Below are 24,286 nucleotides of genomic sequence, written 5' to 3' on the forward strand. Positions count from 1 at the left end.
ATATGATTTGCAAATATTTTCTATTTTTGTGTATCATGCTGTTAGTGTCACATCTAAGAAACTTTTGCCAACAAGAGTTCACGAAGATTTTCTCCTATATCACCTGCTATGAGTTTTATAGTTTTAGCTTTTACATTTTACATTTAGATGATCCATTTTTAATTAATATTGCATATGCTGTGAGATAAAGATCTCTGTTCATTTAAAAAAATCTTTTGCATATAAATATCTCAGCAGTTTTTATTCAAAAAACTATCTTTTCCCCATAAATTACCTTGGTATCTTTGTTGTAAGTCAGTTAGCTATAAATGTAAAAGGTTACTTCTGGACTTCTGTTAATCTGTATGTCTAACTAATGTCAAAACTACATCTTGATTGCTGTGGGTAGATAGTGTGTTTTCAAATTGATAGTGTAATTCCTTCTTCATTGTTTTTCTTTTCTAAAATGGTGGCTATCCTAGGTCCCTTGTATTTCCATATAATTTGGGGATTAACTTGACAGTTTCCACCAAAAAGCCTGATAGAATTTTGATAGGGGTTACACTGAATCTATAAATCAAATAAATTTAAAGAATTTCCATCTTAAAATATTGAGTCTTTATATCCATGAACATGGACTGTTTCTCCACATACTTTTAAATTTCTCTCAATAATGTTGTAGATATTTTTTTTTTATTTTTGAATGTGCTAGTTTTAATTCATGTTTATTCCTGTAAGCATTTGACTGTCTCCAGTATTTCCCCCAGAATGTTTTCAAGAAACGGATGTCATTTGGCTGATGTCTGCTTAGTGACTCCAGGCTGCTTAATTTATTGGAGAGAGGTAGTAATTTATTTTAAAGATAACATGATTAGTGGGGAAATTTATACAGCTAAATATTATATATTTTATTTTTCATACATGTTTGAAGTGCAAATCTGTGGATATTCCATTTGTAGGACCAAGTCAGCATGCCCATCCTAACACTGTATGCTACAAGAACTCTTCTGATGATGGAAGTTTGATTAAAATGCACTGGAAGATGAAAAAAAATAAAGGGTTTTTATTTACGGGGCAGATTTTCCCACTAAATTAGGAACGGGCTTCATATACCTATAATCTCATAGACCACTGATCACAAAATCATTGAGTTGTTATTGAATTAAATCCCCACCATAGTTTAGTTTCAGGTTTTTTCACAAGATGTTACCGTTTTCAGGGTATTCTGAGTCAGTGTCTCAGCTCTTTTCTAATCTTGGACCACCAATAATTCCTTTAAAATATTTTTGTTTGCATGTATAGGGACTCAAGTAAGTGGATTCTTGATGCACTCTTTTATTACTTAGTGTTGAAAGTCTGAAAATTTGTATAAAGCTATTTGAGTAACAAACATAGAATTCATTTTTTGGCTTATTTGTTAAACTTCCTACTTGCTAATGATTTCTGTGGCACTAGTTGTATTCCCTGAATATATTATCTGTGGTTGGCTGACTCTGCAGTTTTGGGGTTGTTTCTATCACCTGCGCTTTGCAGTACTGTTTGGTATTTACAGCACCTCCCAGACAGGTGCCTTTTTCAATTTAATTATCATCCAGCTTTCTCTTTTCCAATATCATTTATGAAAATGTTAAATAAGACCAACCATAATACCCATATCCCTTAAGCACGTTTCTCAACACTTCTTCTTAACTTGATGCATTGCCATTTATCACTAAATTCCTTTAGCCAATTTCAGTCCCAGGAAGAATGTTAATATTGAATCCAATTTGAACTAAATTTTAATTAGGATTTCCTGAGACATTGTATTAAGTGATTTACTATAATCAAAATTGATTTCTCCTCTGCTACCCCTGTCCTCTAATTTTCTAATTTTATCCACACACAAAAGAGAATGAGTTTGTCTGGCTTGAATAGTTCTCCATAAATATATATCATTCATTCTGACTGTTTCTGCAAATTGTTTCCTTCTCCTTTGCCTTTAGGACTATGTCTGTCATCCTCACGTAAGTCCCAAAATCATTTCATGAAATGCCTTTCCTTCTGGCAGCCACATCTGTTCACCCCCAAATACCCAGTCTCAGACTTAGCTGAATTTATGGCTCTCTTGCAAATTTCATTTTTTTCTCTGAATTATTTTTGTTGCTGCTATTTCTATGCACATTATCATTCTAAATGCAGTGTATAATAAAAATAGAAATAGGCTATGCACAGTATATCCCCTTAAGCACGATGAGGTGCATAAAGTACTTTGTTTACATTTCATTAGGATAGTTAACATGATCCTTTGAATGGGCCATTAATTAACACAGCATTTCTGAAATTGAATTTAAGTTTCAAGGTAAATGTGTACACTTGCATTTTATCTAAGAAAGTGCACCAAAATGTCCAGTAGCCGCCCAAAGAAGTCTGTGGATGACAAAGAACTGCTACTTTATAGAAGTGAAACTCATGAGTAAGAAATGCATAATGTCAATAAATAAGAAAATTTTTTTCTTCAACTTTATTTATTACAACCCTGTGTGTTTTCTTTATTAACAGGAAATTTTTGCTTTCCTCTTATGTGTAAACTGAGGCCAGCTTTCTTTTCTTTATCTGTCAAAGGATGAAAACAGAAAATTCTGTGACTCTTTGTAAAATGCATATTATAAGATTTCCCAGTAAAATCTTTTTTTTTCCCCCTTAAGTAAATTTATATTTATCAGGGTCCATGAGGCTTATTTAACATATTAAATCATAATGACCTTAATTTGGCTTTATGAAATTAATAATGGTTATTCTCTTTTCATATATAATGACCCCAAATAGTCTTTAACTATTGCATATCATTTGCTCCAAAATGATTATGAATATGTGCAAATTAGCCTTACAGATGCTCATGTGGTATTATGTCAGGGACTCTAAATTGAATGCCTTTTCTCAAAAAAAATATTTCTTTGGCTTGATATTCTAATTTTCTAATTAGATATTCTACAATTGGAGATGCATTTGTTTGCTTTTGAAAAGGTAATACTCTAAGACTTATCAATCCTTTATAAGTCATTGTGAACAAGATTATAAGAATTTTTGCTAAAGCCATGTGTAAGTAAAAAGAATTACAGGACAAGAGAATCTCTGGGAGATGGGAGGGAAAACATTAAGACTGGAAAAAATTAGAGCAAAAGGAAGGATGAGAATAATAAAAGCAATTCATTTTTTCCAGACCTCCGTCCTTATTAATATGTGTTTATGTGTCAAGAACAGGTGATAAGACAGAGAAAAAAAATATTCCTATAGGGACAGGCTTTCCTTTTTTTTTTTCTTTAGGAAATTAAAATAGTCTTCAGGATTCAAAATCTTTTATCACTCTCACAAGAACAAAAAATTCTTTCCTGATGTGATTGCTTCAGCATTAGAACACAGTAGCCTCAATTCAAGAAAACAAGAGTGTACATGTCAAGAGAAATTTTTTTACTTACTTTGTGTGTGTGTGTTTGAAAGCAAGCTTCTTTTGTTGGGGGAAAAAAATGACACAATGGTGAAAAGTTGAGTCCCAAGAGGATTTATATTGTTATTTTTAATTCCAGCTCACTGCAGTCGACGCAGACGAAGGGTCAAACGGGGAGATCACATATGAAATACTGGTTGGGGCTCAGGGAGACTTCATCATCAATAAAACAACAGGGCTTATCACCATCGCTCCGGGGGTGGAATTGATAGTTGGGCGGACTTATGCGCTCACCATCCAAGCAGCGGATAATGCTCCTCCAGCAGAGAGAAGGTAATTTATATCAGAAGCAATGCGGTCTTTTCATCGCTCCAGTTTAAACCCCAAAATTAAGTTTAAGACGCACTGCAAGCATTCTTTTATCTTATAAACATCTAAATTAGATCAGAAAATCAGAGAGACTGGATTCTCAGGAACTGCATATTCTTCTTTGGTCAAATTGTGGGAAAAGTACAATAAAGTCAAGATTAAACCACAAAATATTTAACTGTGATTTCACAGATGTGAAGGATGCAAGTCTCTGTTGGGAGGGGGAGTGGGGACTGGGAAATATCAGAGGCATGTGTCCGCTTTATTAGTGAAAAGCAAGGCTGCTCATAGTGAGAGGTCACAGATAGCATGTAACACGTGATGTCTCAGGGTTTTGAGGCCATCTCTCAGTGTCAGAGTAATTATTTTTAAAATTTTTATACACATATACAATTTATCTAGAAAATCTATATATTTATGTATATGTAATATAATCTCATAGATACATATGAGAGAGAGACAGTAAGAGAGAAAAAAGTAAAAAGACTTCCAACTGTTACAACTACATCTATCTGCCCCGACCAAGAGATATCCCTGAGATATCCCTTTTATTGATTTCTTGTTTGTTTCCAGATTTTCAGTATGCATTTTAAGAATATATGAAGTTAATATTAATACATTGCTGAACCTTGCTGGTTTATTTTTCACCCTCACAATGTATCTTAGGGCTCTTTCCAGATGAATACTGGATAATTCCCTTAAAACTTTTTATCACAGCTACATAATATTCCTTCATATATATGTAATACTGTTTAAGAAACCCACTGTTGATAGACTTTACATGTCAGTCTCTCTTTAACAGACAATGAAGAAATAAGTAACATCGAACACGCATCATTTTGAATGTGTGCCAGTATATCAATACAGTAAATTCCCAGAAGTTAGACCAAAGGGTACACACAATTGTAAGTTTTAGAGAGAACTGCCAAATTGTATTCTATGGGGATTATAACAATTTGCAATTCTAACTGCCAGGTCTCAGTATGGCTAATTCTAAACAGTCTCCCCAGTGTGTGTCATATCAAACTTCTGGATTTTTGCCAGCCTGATAAGTTAAAAAAATAGTATTTATTTTTTTATCCATTTGCTTATGAATGAATTTGAGTATACTTCCTATGTTTTCTACTTTTGTTACCTTTTCTGTGAATTTTGTGTTCACAATCTTTGCCCATCTTTCTATTGATTTGTTAAACCCAGGTTACAATTATTCTGTGTTTTCTACTAGTGACTGTGTATTCATATTGTATGTTTAAATCTTTGTTGCATTTGGGATTTATCCTACTGTACAATAGGAGGTATTGATGCAGCAGTATTTTTTTTTTTCAGGCAACTATGCCATTTTTCACATAATATATCGGATGGTTCATCTTTTTACTCATTAATTTGAGATGTTACATTTATTATATTTTTGCTTATGTATTTGAATGTGATTCTAGACTTTCTCCACTATTCCATTAGTTCACCTATGTTTTTATGAGCTATTGTCACACAATCTTAATTGTTAAGATTTTAAACTATGCTTTATAACACAGTGGTGTGAACTTAACTCATTGATTTTCTTCCTTAAAAATTTTCTGGTTACTCTTTCTGTTAATTTTTTTCTTTGACTTTATATAAGCTACTTAAGTATGTTTTTTTTAACCATATTTTTATTAGCAACACATTAAATTTATAAATTAATTACTTAGGGTTAAATTATACATTGTTGGTGTTGAATCTTTCTGTCTAAGAACTTTCTAAGAACTTTCTGTCTCTTCATTTATCCATGTTTTCTTTTGAGTCCTTTAGTAGATTTTATTTTAAAAATATTTTCTTTATATATGTCCTAGACATATTTTTGTTGGGTTGTTTCTCATCTTCTGGTGTTATTGTAAATAGACTCCTTCTTCCTCATTCTTCTAAATGGTTGATACATATGTAAAAGCTGTTAATCTATATTAATTTTAACCCACTTTCGTATTTAATTCTCTTATGTTTTTGTAGTTTTCCAGTTCATGTTCCTACGTTATCCAAGAACATATTTTATAAGTAGTGATAGTTTGATGTCTTTCTATTTTTTTTCTTCTGTTTAATTTCATTTGCTAGTACTTCCAATAAAATTGCTTGTCTTGACCTTGATTTGAGTGGGAATACCTCCCACATTTCCCTATTATATTGGTTTATGGTTAAAAAACATATTTTATTATGTTAAGAAAGCATTCTTCTCTTCTTATTTTATTGACTTTTAAAAAATAAGAATGGTCATTTATTCAAGTCAAATAAATATCCATCATCTATGAAGACAATAATGAATTTTCTTCTTGAGCCAATGCTAGTATGATTGATCTTAATACAGTTTCTATAATAAATCTATTTTTCATTCCTGATATAAATCCAAGTAGGCCTTGGTATGTTAATCTTGAAATAAACTTCTGGATTATATTTGTTAGTGTTTTATTTAGTGAAATTAGTCCATGCTTTTCTTTTTGAGAAACTTCTGTGAAGGCTTTATGTAGTTGTTATGATACTTCATAAGTGAAATAAACAAAAACCACAAAGAAACACAAAAATGAATTAATAAGTTTGACGACTATGAATTAGTTGTAAACATCTCTAAAGCCAATAAATAAATTCAAATTTGGTTCTTTGAAATATAAATAAATAAAAACATAAATAAATTTATAAACTATCAGCTAAACTAATCAAAAAAAGTGGGAGAAGGTGCAACTTTACCTAATAAATTCTGAGAGGGAAAAAAGAGAAACAGAAGAAATTGAAAGAATCATTAAAAGACCACTTTGCTTTAATAGATGTAAAAGCTTGAAAAGATGGATAAAATGGATAATTTTTCAAGAAAATATTATTTACCAAAATCAATCCCAAAGATTAAGAATTCTTAAGAGATCAATAGTATTTTCCAAGGAAAATACTACTCCAAACTATAGCAGGGCCAGGCAGTTTGACAGAAGATCTGTAACAAACCCATTAACCATTAAAACCTCCTCCAGAGCAGAGAAAAGGACATTGTTTCCTCCGCAGCACACCCACATGAGAGACTTTTCTCTTCACACCCCTCTTATCATTAATCATAGAGATTTGACAGGACCTTGTAGTTCCTCATTGATATTTCTAGACTATTCTTTCTCCTTCTCCTTGATATTTTCTCTTTAATTTCATTACATAAGAATGTACATAAGAATGTACTATCCAGTACTCCCTGCTACTATCATCTGCAGGTCACAGGTCCCTCCCCCATTTTCTCTTATCTCTAACCTCATCTCCCACTGTTATCTATAGACCTGCAGGTCACTGCAGAAGAGTTTAGTTCTAGTCTGCTTGGCATTCATTTCAACAGTATGTTTGTCAAAATTCTTGGTGACTTCAATGTCCAATATGTGGTATAAAGCATCTCCAAACTTGCAGTCACTTTGGCCAAAGATCCCTGGAGCCATCCTCAATGCTTATCCTTCATTCAAACTCCAAATATAATCTTGAGCAACAACTCTAAGCTCTACCCTAAAAACATACTCAGAAACCAACAAATCCCCCTACTTTCATTATTAACATAGCAGTCCAAGCCACTGTTCTCTCTAGTGTTGAAAACCTCTTCTAATTAGAAGTCCAGTTAGACTTCTGCCTGTGCCCCCTTCAGTCTCTTCTCAACACCATGTACCTAAGTACATCTTGTCTCTGTAACTTCCCCTGAGAAATTTCTCTGACGTCTTATTTAGCTTTAAGTCTGAAATTTTTGCTCCTATGGATTCCTGTATGTACTTCCAAAATCGTAAAGTAGAACCTGTGAACACTGAAATGTAAATATAGCTTTTTTAGTGTGATGTTGGTGGGAGACAAAGGAAGAAAAGATAAGGTTTTTGTCTTAAGTCTACTAGTGAAAGCAATATAAATACCTAGAACCTTCATCTTGGAGACAACTTAGAAATATAGTTACAAATAGACACCCTGTAGCGTATGTTGACACATTGAAAAGAAAATTACCATACAGATTGTGCAGTCCTCTAAATGTCGAGGACATCACCTCAGTACCACTGAGTACTATTGTCATATCCAAAAAATATGACTTTTTATCTTTTTAAAAATTATACCATTTCTGAAGTTAAAGCTTCTTAGGTCTATCTTCATAACCTCTTTTTATTCATATTTTATTTTGTTCTTAAAAAAAGTGTTATGGATGAAGTTTTATTCATGATATAAATAATTAAAATTGATTGTAATATTATAGTCTGATCCAAAGACTTGAAATTTGTGATCTCCTGTGAGATAACATCCTTCATTGCAAACCAAGGATGTTTCATACTCCCCACAGAAACACACACACACATCAGATAACTAAAATGTCTTCAATTTACCTCCCACTTTTGTTCTTGTAGGATGTGGGGAGAAAGGAGAGGCAGATTTTGAATACAGTAGCCTTGCCTTTTAGTTTATCTGCTGTTGCTAATTAACTTCATAACCCTGAATCTGTCACTTAATCTTTCTGATTTTCTAATCCTCTTTTGTAAAATGGGAGTTCAACTAGATGGTTTCTAGGGTCTTTTAAAATCATACAATTATCTGAGAAGTTATGTCACCTCTCTTGTTCTACTTTGACCTCATTACCAAATGTGAAATAAAAACTTTATGAATTTTATGTTTAGAAATAGAGAGTTATCTACATTATGCTGGCTATATTACAAAATAAAATTGGTATTATATAGATTCTCATTTTTATGCATTTAAGACTAGCTATAAAATGTGATACAAAGTGTTCACATAGAATTTATTATAATTTATTATTTACCTCATGACTGTCCTATTTTATTATGTGCTTGATCAATGCTGTTGAATTACTACTATTTATTACAGCATTAATGATATCATTTTATGGTTAATACTCTTGGCATTTCGTTTTAGGAAAGCTAACTCTGACACTGTGCTGACATCAGGGATAAAAAGGGAGATAGCATTTTAGAAGGCAATAGCTATCAAGAAGGTTAGTGCTTATTTAAACACATTGTAGGGAAGTGTCAGGATGTTAAAGATGAAAAATGCAAGACATTGAGTTATGATCTTCCCCAAATAACTCTAAGATCCAAGAGTGTGTGTTTGTGGGGGTGGGGGTCATGATTAGCAATTCTAGCATTTGAATTACTGTGGAAAGGAGCAAAGGAAGCAAAGGAGTAAGGGCAGATGAAGGAGATGGTCATGTTGGACCATAGTTGTTCACTGTCTTCTGCCTTGGGGATAGTCTCTTTTGTTTTGCATTTAAAATTTTTCTTCTCTGTGGCAAAGACACAAGCTTCATCTGAGTTAGAGGTCCTTATTGTAGTGCTGTGGATATAAACAGTTTAGCCCTCTAAAATGGGAAAATATTCAAAGGGGGAAAATAAGGAAATATACAAAGTACAATAAGTTTAGTACAAATTATAGTTTTAAGAGCAGAAAGAGACCCATATTCTGGTAAAGATTTTATAAAGTACTCCACATCAGTAAGCTGAAGTTCTAAATATCAAAAGCAGGAAGGCTCTAACTTTTTGAAAAGAAGTTTTGAATTTGGAATACATGTGTGTTCTAGGTCAAAAAGAAAATGTTAATCAGTGAGGGAATCTCTTGCCTCCAAGCTTATTAAGGAGAGTTTTAGGTCAGTTTGTAGAGGAATTCCCTGGCCTCCTAACTTAAAAAGCAGATGAGTCTACATGCTATACTCCCCATGAACTTCCGGGACAGTGGTCTTCTGAATCAAGTGTGTGTGAGAAAAACCTTGTATATCCATGGAAAATGTCGATTTGTGGTCCCACATCAAAAGATTCTGATCCAATATGTCCGAACCCTAACACTACCATGCTCCACTCTGGGGAGGCAAGAGGGGATACTGTGCCTGTAGGTTTTTAGCCAAGAAAAGTGAAAAGATGTGATTAAAATGTCTAAAATATTTTAAGGGATGTTAATAAGGTAAATATAAGCTTATTTAGTTCATTCCACAGAATAGAATAAGAAGCCTTATTTTGAACAGTTAACAATAATAACTGATAAATTTGTTTTTCTATGTGTGTATATACTTACATATACATACACATATGTGCACACACACATACACACCATACATATAATCTTATTTAATCGTTATGCTAATCTTAATGTTATTATTATTCTTAATTATCAGATGGAAATAGTGAAACTGAAAGAAGTCAGTTGCCTATGATCACATGTGGTAGCATAAAAATTCTAACCCAGGAATGTGTGGTTACGAATCCAGTGCTCAACGTCACTCAGCTAGGGTTATTACCAATGTGATATAGGGTAAATGTTATAAGACTTATGCATAGAGAATGTGCTGGCAGCAAAAAAGAAGAGATTTATAAAATGTTTAAATCACTTGATAAGTAACAGACACTAAAAAAATCAGGATTATGAAGGGTAATATCAGCAATAGTGTATATCTTGGGATGGCTGTTGGAACCAGATCACCATCTGGGAGGATAATAAGCCCACCTCATATTGACAATTAATGTATTCCTACAATATGAGAGTGGGACTCTTTGCACACTAAATTTATAACTTGCTGATATTTTTATTTTTCATCTAGCCATTATAGTACCTATAAGTTAAACTTAGTACCTCTAAGTTTATAAGCAGCATTTCATCATCCATTTTAATCTACTTTAAACATTTTATCCTTAAAGCACGAGTTGTAAAACAAAATTGAAAAGAAAAGCAATTATATTTTGGTTAATTTTATTGGCAAATTTTAATAATGAGATAAAATCAGAGCAAGAAAGAATGCAGATACTTTAACTGATTATGAAGTCTAAGAGATTTTAATTTAAAGTGAGATTACTTTGGAACAATATTGTGATAAATTTAAGTATGAATTTTTTTTTGTCACTGCAGCTTTTTAGAGGTGCTTAATATTCTATAGGTATCTATTCTACTGAGAATATATTCAGAAACAATTTGGACTTAGGCATAATATAAGGTGATATAAGCTGATAAGCTAAAAAATCATTTTCAGTGCCTATGGTCTCTATTTCTCTTAAGGGCTTTTCAAAGTAAACTATTATAGAATAATAATCTCAGAAAAATGTTTTTGGTGACCATGTCTTTTAATTGATGCGCTTAATGCAAAGAGCTTTGGGCTACTTTAAGAAAATTCTAGCTCCCAAATAGAAATTTTAAGAAATGTGTTTTGAATAAAAAGGCATGATTTTGTTAAAATAAGTTTAAAGCATACAACTCAGGCAGTGGTGGTATGTTCTTCAAGATAGAAGGCAGACTTTGTAAATTCGCAGGTATCATTGATACATTTTTGCCAGTGTTTCTTCTGTACCAACCTTGAACATCTTCTTTAGCTTTTGCTGTGTAAAGAAATTTCAGAGTTTAGACATATCAAAAAAGGTGATTATGTCAATGCTCATGTTTTTGTCCTTATAATAATATAATATATTTTTATCCCTCAAAAACAATGCACATCAATCTAAGGCTTCAATTAAATCTAGTTTCTAAATTTTTATATTAAACTCTTTAAAGAAGACTTAAAAACAGATTTGGTTTTGTTTGCAACTATTTTACGCAATGATTACTTTATGATCCTGACTCTTGATATGCATTTCATTAAGCCATTGATGTCAGTAACAAAACAAATAAAACACAGCCCATATTTTGTTTTGTGTGTTATTTTAATCAATACTCTCTCTGCTGGTTTAATAGGAAGAGAGCCCCAAGACCAACTCTTATTACCAGATATTTATAGAATATTTTTTTGCTATTAGAGAAGCATTACAAAATAAAGCCAGAAGTCAAGTTAATTTATTAGCTTTATTTGTACAGTTATTCCTTTTTAATTCACACTATTAATCTAAGTAGGAAAAATATGTACCTGAGGCATTTTTTTCCTTTTACTAAGATAATTTCATAAAAACATCATCTTTTTGTGATAGCTTTATTATTCCATCCCTTCATTCTGAATTATTTTATTATTTTCTATAAAAATTCAGAATTTCCTCTCCTGTAAAGCCAATAACAGAATATCAAATTCAGTCTGTCATTAAATGTGATGTAGATTTTTACCCCTCTTGTTTGCTTCTCTTTCTCTGCAGGCACTCCATCTGCACTGTGTACATTGAAGTGCTTCCTCCAAATAATCAAAGCCCTCCTCGCTTCCCACAGCTGATGTATAGCCTTGAAGTCAGTGAGGCCATGAGGATCGGCGCTGTTTTATTAAATCTACAGGTATGCTCCTTAGTATACGTATAAAATTCTAGCGACAAAAAAAAAAAAAAAAATTCTAGCGACAACCTTGAAGGCTAATGGGTTTATATCTGTGCATGGCAGGGGAGAAAACCTCACATGTCTGCTTACACTCTAGTGAATGAAAATTCCATCTGGAAAGGAAAGCAGGGATATGGATGGAAGGTTTTCACAGCTAATCTTTTCTATTGATTGCCACTGTTGAAGAACTAATGTTAGCTGGCAGGGATTAGCTGCAATCATTACAAGAGATAATGAAGGGATTGGAAACATGCATTTGAATATTTTGTACTTTGCATCCAAAGAGTCTGCAGCTGACTATTATTTTCTGTTTTGGATTCCTTTGCCCCAGCAGGATTTATTTTTGCTGCAGTGTTCTGTATAGAAAATGACTTTAGATTCACCGGCTGATGGTGGGCATTCTAATGCTGAGGCAGACAATTTTATTCTGTGCCCATGGGCAAATCTTGTAATTGCTGTGCCTCAGTTTATTTGTTTCGATGAAGGGGGTAGCTTTAGGTGATATTCCCATTTGCAGCTCCAGATTCATGGGCATATGAGTTACTTGCAGAATCATAGCTTGATTTTCTCAATTTATACATTTCTAACTAAAGCACCTTTGGCCAGAAAATGCTGTATTTTCAGCTGAATCTACAGCTTCAAGTTGGGCTACATGTGGTGTTGATAATAACTGTCACTTACCATAAAAATCATAAGGACCATAACATGACATATTATTTTACCTATGGATGTTCAGAGGACAGAGGATTTATCACCTCCTGGTGTTATATGGAAATGGCAGGAGGTGCTGACATGAGAATTCAGGAAGCTGGCCTTGAAGGTTAGGAGAGATTTTAAATGTGATTATTTAGGAAAATCCCAGCATCGATCTTTACCATCAAATGAGGTGACACGAGGCATCTTGCTCAATGCCATTTGAATACAGACACCCTCTCACTCAAACCCTGATAATATAAAAGTGAAGATTCCATAGAATGTTTGTACTAGAAAGAATATAAAAAATAATGAAACATATCAACCTCATTATCTAGATGTGGAAAGTGAACCTTACAGAAATTAAATGAGGCCTAACTCAGCTGATTGAATTATCATTATTTCCAAAACAGGGTTCATTCCATTATATCCCACTCATTATCTGAGGCTGCCAAAAATTTGGTTGACATTACCAAATACTTCTTTTTGCCTCTGCTCTCGTATTTATTTTGTTGCTTTTTTCCAGGCAACTAGAGAGAATTTGCTTTTGTTGTTCATTTACTATTAAAAGATGGGAAACAAAATTATAGGAAAGTAGACATATTAGTAATAAGGAAATTTGGGGGATTTTAATGGACAAAATAAAAGAAAAAATCCCTATAGTTTCTTTAGGAGGAAGAAAACATTTAGTTAAATCATGAAAATGATAAAATATGGAAAACCAAATATGAAGACAAGTACCTTTATAGAATAATGAAAATCCTTCTTTACATATATGGGGATTTATTTTGTTTAAACAAGAAGAAAAGAAAAATAAATCTTAGATTTGTAAGTTCAGGCCAAGAAATTTTACATGTTTTACGTTTAAATATTTCTTAAAAATGTGCCTTTGTATAATTTAACTTTCTATGAGTAAGATATAATTTTACCTGTAAGATGTCTCAAGTTTTGTTTCAATAAATCCCAGAAATATCTAGGTACCATATCATAGGAGAATAATTCTACCTGTGAGTTAAAGATGAAAAGGAGTTGGCGTTTTTCATATCTCAAATATCTCTAGTACAAAATCTGAGAAAATACTTGAAATGACATTTCTATTCACCCTTTGTGCTTCTGGTAGAAGCGAAATAAAGGGTACCAATTACAGTGGCAGTCTCTATTAGAAAGAACTAGGGTGACACCATCAAGGCATTTTTCATAGGCCACCAACCATACACTTTTGCTCGTGATCAACTGAGACTGAATTTAAACTAGTGACCTAAAAGTTGAAAAGCTTCCATCAAATTACTCTTCCAAAGACTTGTAATAACAGAATGCATTAGAGGTACTTCTGGCTACATTCTCTTTTTCACACACGGCACTACCCACTGCTGACTCACAGCTCAGTTTAGAAAGACAAGATTTGTGGGGAAATATATTTTCGAAGATAACAGTGGACTGACTTCAAAATAATCTGTTTTGACTGAGATCAAAGTGGTTTCTTTTCAGAGAATAATCCTTGTTCACCCCCCACTTCCTTTCCCCTTGTAGGTATTTTCCTTTCATTCTATCTAAAAGTTGTTTGGGAGGCTGTGATTTTCCTCAGCCTGTTAAGGCTGTTTTGCCTGGCTGCTGTATTGATGGCATTTAGTGGAGGAAAATGTTGCCCAGAACTCTTAATTTTCGAACTTATGCTGATCAGGGTTAGTATTAGGTGGGGTTTTTTTCTTCCGGATTTGGTCAGCTCTTGCTCTTAAGCATGCTTCTCCTTTGTAATTCTGACCTGCCAGTGAAGCCTGTAAGACTGGTGTGCTGGAGCCAGAGCGGGCACTGAGATCCCAAATAGGACTATGTATTATACCCAAATACAACAAGTCTCAGCTTTTTATTTATCTTTACAAGAGCATTGTTTCCATCCAAGTTACCCTTATAATTTATGGCTCACATTCTACATTCTCTTTGAGTGTTTGACTCAGCCCTATTACCATTAGAATAATCCTCCTTTCTTACATACAGAACCTTCTTATACCATCACCATCATTCTCATACTCATATGATAATAATAGTTATATAATAACACTTAAGTGTAACTTAATGAGTCAGGCACTATTTAAGTTGTTTCCTTATTGTCTCAGTAAGCACAGCTAGGTTTATATTATGCACACACACTCACACTCAAAATTTCAACAATTTATAACTGAAAAGTTTATTTCCTACTCACACTGTTATGTCCGTCATGAATCAGTTCCAGCTCTGTTCATCATTTTCACTCAACTTCAGCCTTTATCTGTGGCAGTGTTGTTCTTTTGACAGAGTGAAAAAAGAGGCACAATAAACCATACGCCCTCTCATAATGTTTCTTCCAGAAGTGACACAGGACCCTTCTGCCCACATTTCATCCACCAAACCAAGTCACAAGGCTGCTAGTGGGTTAATCATGTGTAATCCTTCCACTAGAGGCAGACACTAATTACATGGTTAAGTCTGATGTCAAAAGCCATGACTGCCTTTCGTACAGCTTTTGCTTTCCAAGTTACTGCAAACAGCAGTTTTGCTAAATGATTCATTACTGCCTAACATGATTTCTCATCCTTACAGCATCCAGTAACAGTTTCCTCACCACCTTCCTCTCTCTTGATGTCACTGCTATTTATTTTTTGGGTGTTTGTTATGGCACACTCCACTTTTAAGTACTAAATTGTGAATCAGTTAAACTAGCTAGGTTTTTGTTGACAAATTTCACATTTTATGCCCATCACTAGTTGGCACTGACTGTTACATGCTACAACTCAGACTGATGAAACAGCCTCTGTCTAGAATTTTACTGATCTCTTGACTGAGGGCAATACTTGCTGTGGAAAACAGAACACAACACAACAGAATAAAAAACAAAACCTAGTTATCTTCTGTTACTCAGGAGCGATGCATGTAATATCTATCCATATATTTTCTCCCCATAGCCAAAGAAATTCACTTAGATACTTCTGAGCTAATAGGTCAAGAATGTATAATCTTCACATAGGCAAATAATTCCACAAGTTCATGGTAAAATTCATTGAGGCAGGGATGTCTTATTTTCCCTAAGAAGGGACTGCCAATATTTTCAAAATATTTATTTTGAACACTAAAATATATAAATAAACAAATAAATATGTATACTTTAACACGCATGTTTTCCCAGTTAATTCTTATAAAAACCCAAAGCAATTGGATCTATTGTTATTATCATCATAACTTTACAAATGCAGAAACTGAGCCACAAAAAGTAAATGGCTCTTTTTCCAAGCTCATTGTGCTAAGAAGTTGTAAAGAAAGGACAAAATCCTAAGCATTATGGTTAAACATTTATGTGCTCACCCACTGTGCCTATGTACTTGAAGTAACCCTGCAAGTTCTCCATTTTCTGTTCTTTATCCTACTCAAGCTGTTAGGGGACAGGTACTCTTTCCACACTGAGGCCACTTTATGGTTTGGCTGATAACCATTGTTCAACATTCAGAAGTCTCCATCTATTAATCACCCTCACCCCTACCACGACTGCAGAGTACTGCCTATTTCACTTTCCGGACAAAGAGAAAATATGTATGCTCCTTAAAATCAGCTTACTGATAAACAATCTTTTTAGAAATAGTTGATTTGTGCATATTTCATATAGTCCATTCTTAAAGGTGGAAGGTTAAAAGTTAATTGTCCAAATACCAAATCCTGTGCACGTCTGTGGTTTTAAATAACAAACTAAAACATACTTTTAAAAAATTTTGGTTGATTCAGTAGAATTTGACAAATCAGAATGTTTTATAAGTTCTCTTAATTCAACTTATTAATTGTCCTTGTTTTCTACCATAATATTTCTCAATAATTTATTTGCTTTTATTTTTAAGTTTTTGCTTATAAGTTGTGATTACATTATTGAAAGTCAGTTACCTTAACCTGCTAAAAAAGTCATATCTCTTCAACATATGTATAATACATCATGTCATTTGATCATGTTAGAGAGGAAGAAATTTTCTTTTACCATTCCATTTCCTTCTGGCTGGTCTGAGAATTAAATTGACATGAGACAGATTAATGGGAGGGAATCAAAAAAATTTTTAATAACACATACATGGAAGAGACCCAGGAAAACTGAGTAACTCACCAAAATAGCTGAAACCCTCATCTTAAATAGCATCTTCAACTAATGACAAAAGAAAATGTTGGGGGTAGTGGTTTGAGACTTCAAAGAGGAGGAAGGCAATATACATGGATATGGAAGAGCAAATGTTTGGTAAACAAATGTTTGCTGGATGAGGCAGAGACAATGGGACACAGAGAGGAATTTTAACAGACTTTGCTATGTTCGTCCCTGTCTACACACCTAGTTCATACTGTAGTTATTGATGGGGGTAGCTTCCATCCTGGAACAGGTCCTCTATCTACATTCTTTTAGGGAGTTAGAGGGAAGGTCAAAGGCTCTTCCTGAGTTTTTATGGGCCTTAAAATTAATCAACCTAAATTAATACTCATGCCAAAGAGACACACTCTGGAGTGACAAATTTTGCTCCCCATAGCCATCACCCTGACCCTAATAAATAGGCCAATATTATTAGATATTATTATCTTCATTATCTGGCAAATGAGGAAACTGCAACTCAGAGACAGCAAGATTTGTGAGCCAGAGTAGTTTTTTTCTGTTTTAACTCTATCTATTCTATCACAATATTGTGGGTTAGGCTATAGAAAAACTATTAAATTTTATTTTTTTCCCATTTTTTAGGGGGTGGATATGTTTTATATTACATTAGTTCTGTGTTTTCTGAAGGCTAATTTTATGGTGTTATATGAGGGTAAAAGATATTAAAGGTTGAGAGAAGATATGATTTAGTATAATGGTCTCAGGAAGAAGTAGTTAAAGGAAAAAGTAATTGACTGTTATTATCCTTTCTAACATAGAGGATATAGAATAGAATTTAGATTATAACCTGGATAAAGCACATTTGAGGGAAAAAAAAATTAAATTCCCAGATTCTACTTCAAAGAATTCTTGGTTCTTGGTAGAATACTCTCCAAGGATAGCCCCAACAGTCTTGGAAAACTTCACCATAGAAGTAGATGAGGATACATTTTTTGGTGCTCCAGTGTTTAGTAACTCAGTGTTTCTCCTAGTCTTAGACTAAGAGAAGAAAATCCATAAGAAAGAAAGGGAGATTGACATCCAGTTCTCTAATTGAATGGCTGATTAGACTTGAGTCAGTGCATTTACAAGGGAAAGGGCATTGTAAAGAGATGTCACGATGGAGTGGGCAGTCAGCAAGAGGGCATGAACTGCTCCCTTGAAGACTTTTTCCAGCATTGTAGGTAAGATGGATCCTGCCTAGGTCCACAGATCTCAGAGTTGAGGCTTTTAAGTGTAAATAAAAACTAAGGGGACTGCAACATGTGGAGAAAAAAGCCATGTACACCAAGTTATACAGCAAGAAGCCACCAACTATGTGTTCTGTAGAAGATATGGAAGAAATTCTCAAGGTATGACCAATTCCTAAGATGGCTGCTTGGGGCCGTGTCCCTTAACAGTGGAGTCTGTTGGCACCAGTACACAATAATTTGGTGCAATCCAATACAGGCGATTCTTTTATTTCCTTCTCTAACCTTTCTATTCCCTCATCAGAGTGATATTAAAAGGAAGAAAAATGAATGAGTGAGAAGATCACATTCTCCTCACTCCAAGTCCCCAGAAACATAATTTGTTTTAAAATAAAGAGGAATGCATCATACAAATAAAAATGAGACAGTTTTGCTAAGTAAGAGTTATAGATTTAATTGAGACATTATTGATGAAGTCAGCTACACACCAAAAATGGAGGTGATCAATGCAATAGCCTGATAGCATCCTGGAAGAAATAAAACCAGTTAATTTGTTACCCAAAAGTTGAGATTCCTTATTTGTTCTGAGTATAAGGATTATGCAAGTCTTAACTTTTGCACCTACAATGAAAGAACAGGGGAAAAAAATATTTAGGAGATATCATGGAGGTGCAAACCTGTAGCATTTGGCATTTAAAACAATCAGCTCTGGACCTGCCTCATTCCATTCCTAGATTCCTAGTTGTGATACTCTCCTGCATTACTAGTTGAGCAAAATGATAAAGTGTATTATTTTCAAGGCCTTGACATTGCTTCTAACATGGCTTATTCAAGGTGGAAAACCTAGTTTCTTTCATACTTCTACAAATAATCAAAATATCCATTTATCAGCAGTAAGCTTATGACTGACTATAGAGAACAAATCTTAGTTATGAACAAGTTTGAATCAAATGATCCATTCACCTGTTGCTGGTAAGATCATACCAAAGGGAAGTTCAACTACACTTTGAAAAATGGATAACAAACATATATATGGGAAATGGAGTAAAGATAAGATCCTCTTTGCACACATCGTGTTCCTGTAAGGGTGAAGGATTGGGATTAGAGGAAAATAAGTGTTGGCAATTGTTCCTTGATTTAAAACGTCTTTCTCCTTGCCCTCTTTTTTTTTTTTTTTCACTACCAATTCTCTATTTTATTGACACATGGACATATTTCTGAAAATGAGCAGTGGTAGAAAAATAAATGACTTGAAGTGATGACAGTGTTTGTTTTTTTCAAAAATAAAGAACAGATATAGTAGAGCACAGATTGACCAACTATAGCCTCGGCAAAGTGGCCTGTTTGTATGCCTGGTAAACTGAGAATGGTTTTTATATTTTTAAAAGTTTGTTAATAAAATATAAACAAATAAAAATGAAACAAGAAAACAAAAAAATAAAGAATAATATGAAGAGACCACAGGTGGCCTACAGGCATTTTAATGACTTAAGGGAAAAAAAAGGTTTCTGACCCTGATAATACACAATTGAGTATCATTCAAAAACAAAACAAGCAAACAAATTAACAAAAAGTCCATTATGTTTAAATAAAGTATAAAAAAGAAAAAAAATGTAAAAAATATTTTGCACCCCTAAGACTTAGTGTTAGTTTAGTATATTAAATTGAAATAAAGGATCATTTCTTTAAACTGTGTCAAAATTCTCTGTTATCTGCTCTGGGTCTCATATTAGCTAGTTGAAAACAGAAGCAACATTAGTTATTAAGGTATAGTTCATATATATAAGTACATATATTAGGTCAATACATATTTATTAAATAAAATAACAAGGACTAACTTATCCTTTGGTATAATCAAAAAACAGAATTTTAAGAGCTTGGGAAACAGAGGGGAGGTTGTTGTCTTTTGAGTAGGGAAGCAACGATTAAATGAGATAGCATGTAAGCATGTGAATTGCATAACTCAGTACCTAAAATGAAAAAAAAAAAGTTCTTAACTAATAGTATTTTTATTCCTATTCTCCAAGAAGAATGAACATTGCCATTTTTGTTTTTCAGTTAACTCATACTAAGATTTAAGATTTAAGATTGTAAAAGTGAGCAAGAGGGTACTGACACTTGGAATAATGGATAGAAAAGTGAAATATCAAATGTAGAGGAATGGATATGTTACCAAACTTGTCACCTGCACAGGTGCTGGGGGTCCTAGCCCAGCTGAGACCCCTTGTCTTGCCAGGGAGGTTCTTTTTCTGATCAGATTGTCATAGCCAATAAAGAAAACAAAGCTGAGACTGGAACAGCACAAGCTTTATTCAATGGCCAAAGAATGGAGAAGGGGGAACTTAGTTTGCAAATCAATTTCTCAAGACAATTTGAGCAGAGACACCATATATACTGGAGGGTCGAGGTAAAAGGTAGGGAAATGGAAAGAGTGGGAGGAATATTCATGACTTATCCAAGAACAGGGTTGTGGTTTGGAACTGGAGCTGATGCAATGCTCCTTTTAAGTCCTTGTATGGGCTCTTGCAGTCATTGTCATGGCAATTGTCTACTGTCGTGGCGCTGATGAGTGTGTCATTTACCATGCTAATATATTACAATGAGCATAAAATGAGACTCAAAAGTCTACTGAAAGTCAAGTCTTCTACCATTTGGGGCCTAGCTGATTCTAAGCAGTTCTTACTTTGCTCTTTGCAGCTTCCTCCTGAAACTTAGATAAGAGCAATTGGTTTCCATTCAAGGGAGGGGCAGGAGTATGATTCTGGGGCAACAGCTTTGGTAACAGATACAATCCATAGAATATATTCACCTACTTTATGATTTTACTAGTTCCTCCATTGAGAAGGAATGATCACTTGTGTTTGAGAACGAAGTGAAACTTAGAAAGCCCAAGAGATAGATGGCTAAGACATCAATATTAATAATAACAGCATCAACGTCCACTTTTAACTGAGTGCTACTATCAGGCAGGAACTGCACCAAGCACTTGAAAGCTTCCTCATCTTTTATACTCCCAACAAAGCAGTAACTTTTGTAATGTCAAACAGAACCCTGTTGCCGAGTGGGGATTCCATCTCTTCTGATATAGAGGCTATATACTATTATTCATTATTCTATTCTGCCTTTCCTAGAGATTGAACTTCATTTATTTCTTTCAGTTGTACTCAGACTTACAAACAATCCCTTTAATAGCAGAGTAGATCTACCCAAAAGGCTAATCATTCTTTTCTTTCTAAGGTGTGCTTGATCAGCCTTGATTTTATTTTCTTCTCTTTGCTTCTTGATTCTTTACAAAAGCGAAGGAAAATATTATACATGTAATGTCCATTGACACTGGGAAAACTTGATTTAACCACTGCTTTAAACTTCTGGTTCCACTTATCAGTGAGCTGACTGGCTCTGGCAGCTTGAACCACTTTTCCTGGCTTCTCCTTCCTGAAGACTGCAAAGCAGGTAAAACAGCTCAGACACAAATAGTAGGAAAACAGTAGAAAGTGGTGTGAAGCAGACCAAAAAGTAAGATGTTGCCACCTCTGATTATCTGAGAAAAAAACATACATTTTACTAATGAAACTACTTGGGTATAAGTGTAAGATGGTGCTTTGGTCAGCTTGCAACATGCATTTTCTTTTCATCTTTATCCATTTTTCTCATTTTTAAAATAGTTTCAAAAAGCTGTAGAATTTAAACTGTATGCTTCAAAGAATTAGTATTTTTCATCCTGAAGGAAAATTCGTGCAACTTTGATCTCACTACAGAATTGATCCATTTCCAGAACAGTATGAATGAAATGCAAGCCATCCCTCTGCATTAACAGGTCCTGTAACAGGTGCTAATTTGTTTTTCTGATATCTTTGAAATGTTTAGAAGTTTTGAGAGTTTTTTTCTTCTTTTTTTCCTTTTATTGATGAATATTTCTTGTAAAATAGGATACATTTTTCCCTTGAAGATGATGCAGGAGTTTATTATTCATGAATGTTTTGCAGCCAAATGTGCATGAATCATAAGCCCTGTGCTGTAGATTTTGCAGTGTCATTTATATTATGGGGATCACTTTGGATACATTTTCTGGAGGTTTGCTCTTCTGTCATCTAAGAAGCTTTTCTTTGAACATTGATGTGTTACTATATAGATTAACACTGGAGATTGTACTGAAAGATGGCTATTTCCCCTTCAATTTCATAATATATGACTTATTCTATTTAGTAGGTTGCCCTGATTTTGCTAAGTGTGAGGAATAAAAAGCTCATTCATTTTCCCCTATATTTTTATTTCATATAGTAGAAAAAACATTTTTTTTATCTTCCCTTGTATTAGATTTCAGATGGGTCTTTCATCATTAACATTATCTTAAAAGAATAATGCCATAGAAGTTGAAATACTTTGAACACTGATATTGTTTACCTGATTCCAAAGTATAGTTTATAGTTTATATGGAGGATAGCATACATAAATAGATAGGAGATAGTTAATTTATATTTTAGAGAGAGAGAGAGAGATGTCTCAATGCCAAGCAACCACTTTTTGCAAAAATTAAATCTGTTTCTAGTGTAAATTTTCTCCTTGAAAGCAGATGTTCTGATATGTTTAAGTTTCAAAAAAAAAGTTTGATGTCCTTGACACTATGGTATGTCTATTATCTAGGGAAGATTTTTCATCTCTAGGCATTCAAAGCTGCCAAAAGTGAGGAAAATGCATTTTTTATGTATTCTCTATTCACATATGTATCTTCCTCTTCCCAAGGCATAACTTAACCTCGTGTAAATCTTCCATAGACAACAATATGCTCATAGGCATGAAGCCAGAGAAGTGTCAGAAGGAGAATCCTAGGTCTGATATATTTAAATAGCTATTTTCTAAATCATTTTTTCTTTGATCCTTCCTTGCTTAAGAAAGAAATAAACATGATAAAAAAATGTGAGATTTTGCCCCAGAAGAGATTAGGTTATGACTTAAATTTATATTTTCAGTGGAGTTAGACTTCCTTCTCTGACTTACACTCTAACAGGAAGTAGGGTACGTAGGAAACACGTAAAAATTATCTTATTTTCTGCTCAAAGAGGACTGGTATCTTATAAAACTTGTTATGGTGCAAGAAATAAAGTCATATTCTCAAGTTCTTTTGAAAGTAATTAAGTACCTAAAATAAATTAATAAGATGAAATAGTCTTTTCTGATATCACTGAGCTTCATTAAGCAGAGGTGCTGTGGATGGTGGGACAGGTGGACACAGGTGATGATCTGTGGTTTGTATTTAGCCTGGAGGCAAAGATTCACGGGCAAGGAGAACAGCTTTATTTTGGCACCTCTCCTGCTCCGTATTTTCATCAAACACTTAGATGAAGACTTTTACAGCCTTTCATCACCCCATCTACCAACCTCTTTGCACCTGTATTCCTATGTTTTGTTTTTAATCCTGTAATTAAAAATGAACACTCCTTCTTCCTACCTAAACTGTTTCCTTCACTTGCATCCTATATCAATGCTTCTAAAGCCTCTGTAATGAAAGATGCATTTAAATAAATTATTTTAAAAATGAAAAAAAATACAAATAGCAAAGAATACAGCCTTTTTTTAAAAAATTAGATTCAACAGATAGTAAATCACCTGGGCAAATCACTTAAAACTTTTCTAAACTACTCTAAATTTTACTCTGGAGAAATTTATTCTACCTTTTTTGTTTCATCATGATCCCCAGTAAGCACTTTGCAGAATGACACTGCTCCATGGACCATGCTTTGAGTAAGACCGGCTACAGTTTGCAAGGCCCAGTGCAAAATAAAAACACAGCATCTTTTAAGTGTGTGTCCTTTGTGCTGACCTGAAAGCACTCCACTAGATCATGTCCATTGCTCAAGGATATTGCTCAAGAATCATCCTTTTACCTTGGTGCATCGTAAGAGTCTCTTACTCTATCTGATCATTTTTACTAACATGAAAATCTGATACAGTATCTCCCAATTAAAGACAAAGCAACAACAAAAAATGTCCTTGATAAACCACTCTAGCCACTTACCCATTTCTGTGTTTCCCTTCCCTGCAGAAACTTCTCAAATATGGTATCCATACTTGCCTGGAGAAACTCATCATCATTTTCTCTCTATTCTCTCTTGACCCCATTATAATCGGAATTTTAATAACACCAATCCATTGATATGGCGCTTTTTGTGGTCTCAATGCTCATTCCACTGTCAAATCAACTCTTCATCTTACTCTATCCATCAATAAGATGTGATAGAGTTAATAATTCCTTTC

General features: G+C 33.8%; 1 protein-coding gene across 7 annotated transcripts in view; it reads left to right on the top strand.

The window, feature by feature from the left end:
• The window catches only part of PCDH15 (protocadherin related 15), a gene marked incomplete at both ends in the record, with an annotated part of 736,996 nt that overhangs the window by 435,733 nt on the left and 276,977 nt on the right, over window positions 1-24,286 (top strand). For all 7 annotated transcript variants that reach the window (XM_079712493.1, XM_079712490.1, XM_079712491.1 and 4 more), the window contains 2 exons: window positions 3,543-3,736; window positions 11,845-11,977. In XM_079712493.1, coding sequence (XP_079568619.1) covers window positions 3,543-3,736; window positions 11,845-11,977 — 327 coding nt within the window. The remainder of the gene's footprint in view (window positions 1-3,542; window positions 3,737-11,844; window positions 11,978-24,286) is intronic.

The sequence above is a fragment of the Hyperoodon ampullatus genome (genome assembly GCF_949752795.1).
Source record: "Hyperoodon ampullatus genome assembly, chromosome: 1".
Taxonomy (NCBI): Eukaryota; Metazoa; Chordata; class Mammalia; order Artiodactyla; family Ziphiidae; genus Hyperoodon; species Hyperoodon ampullatus.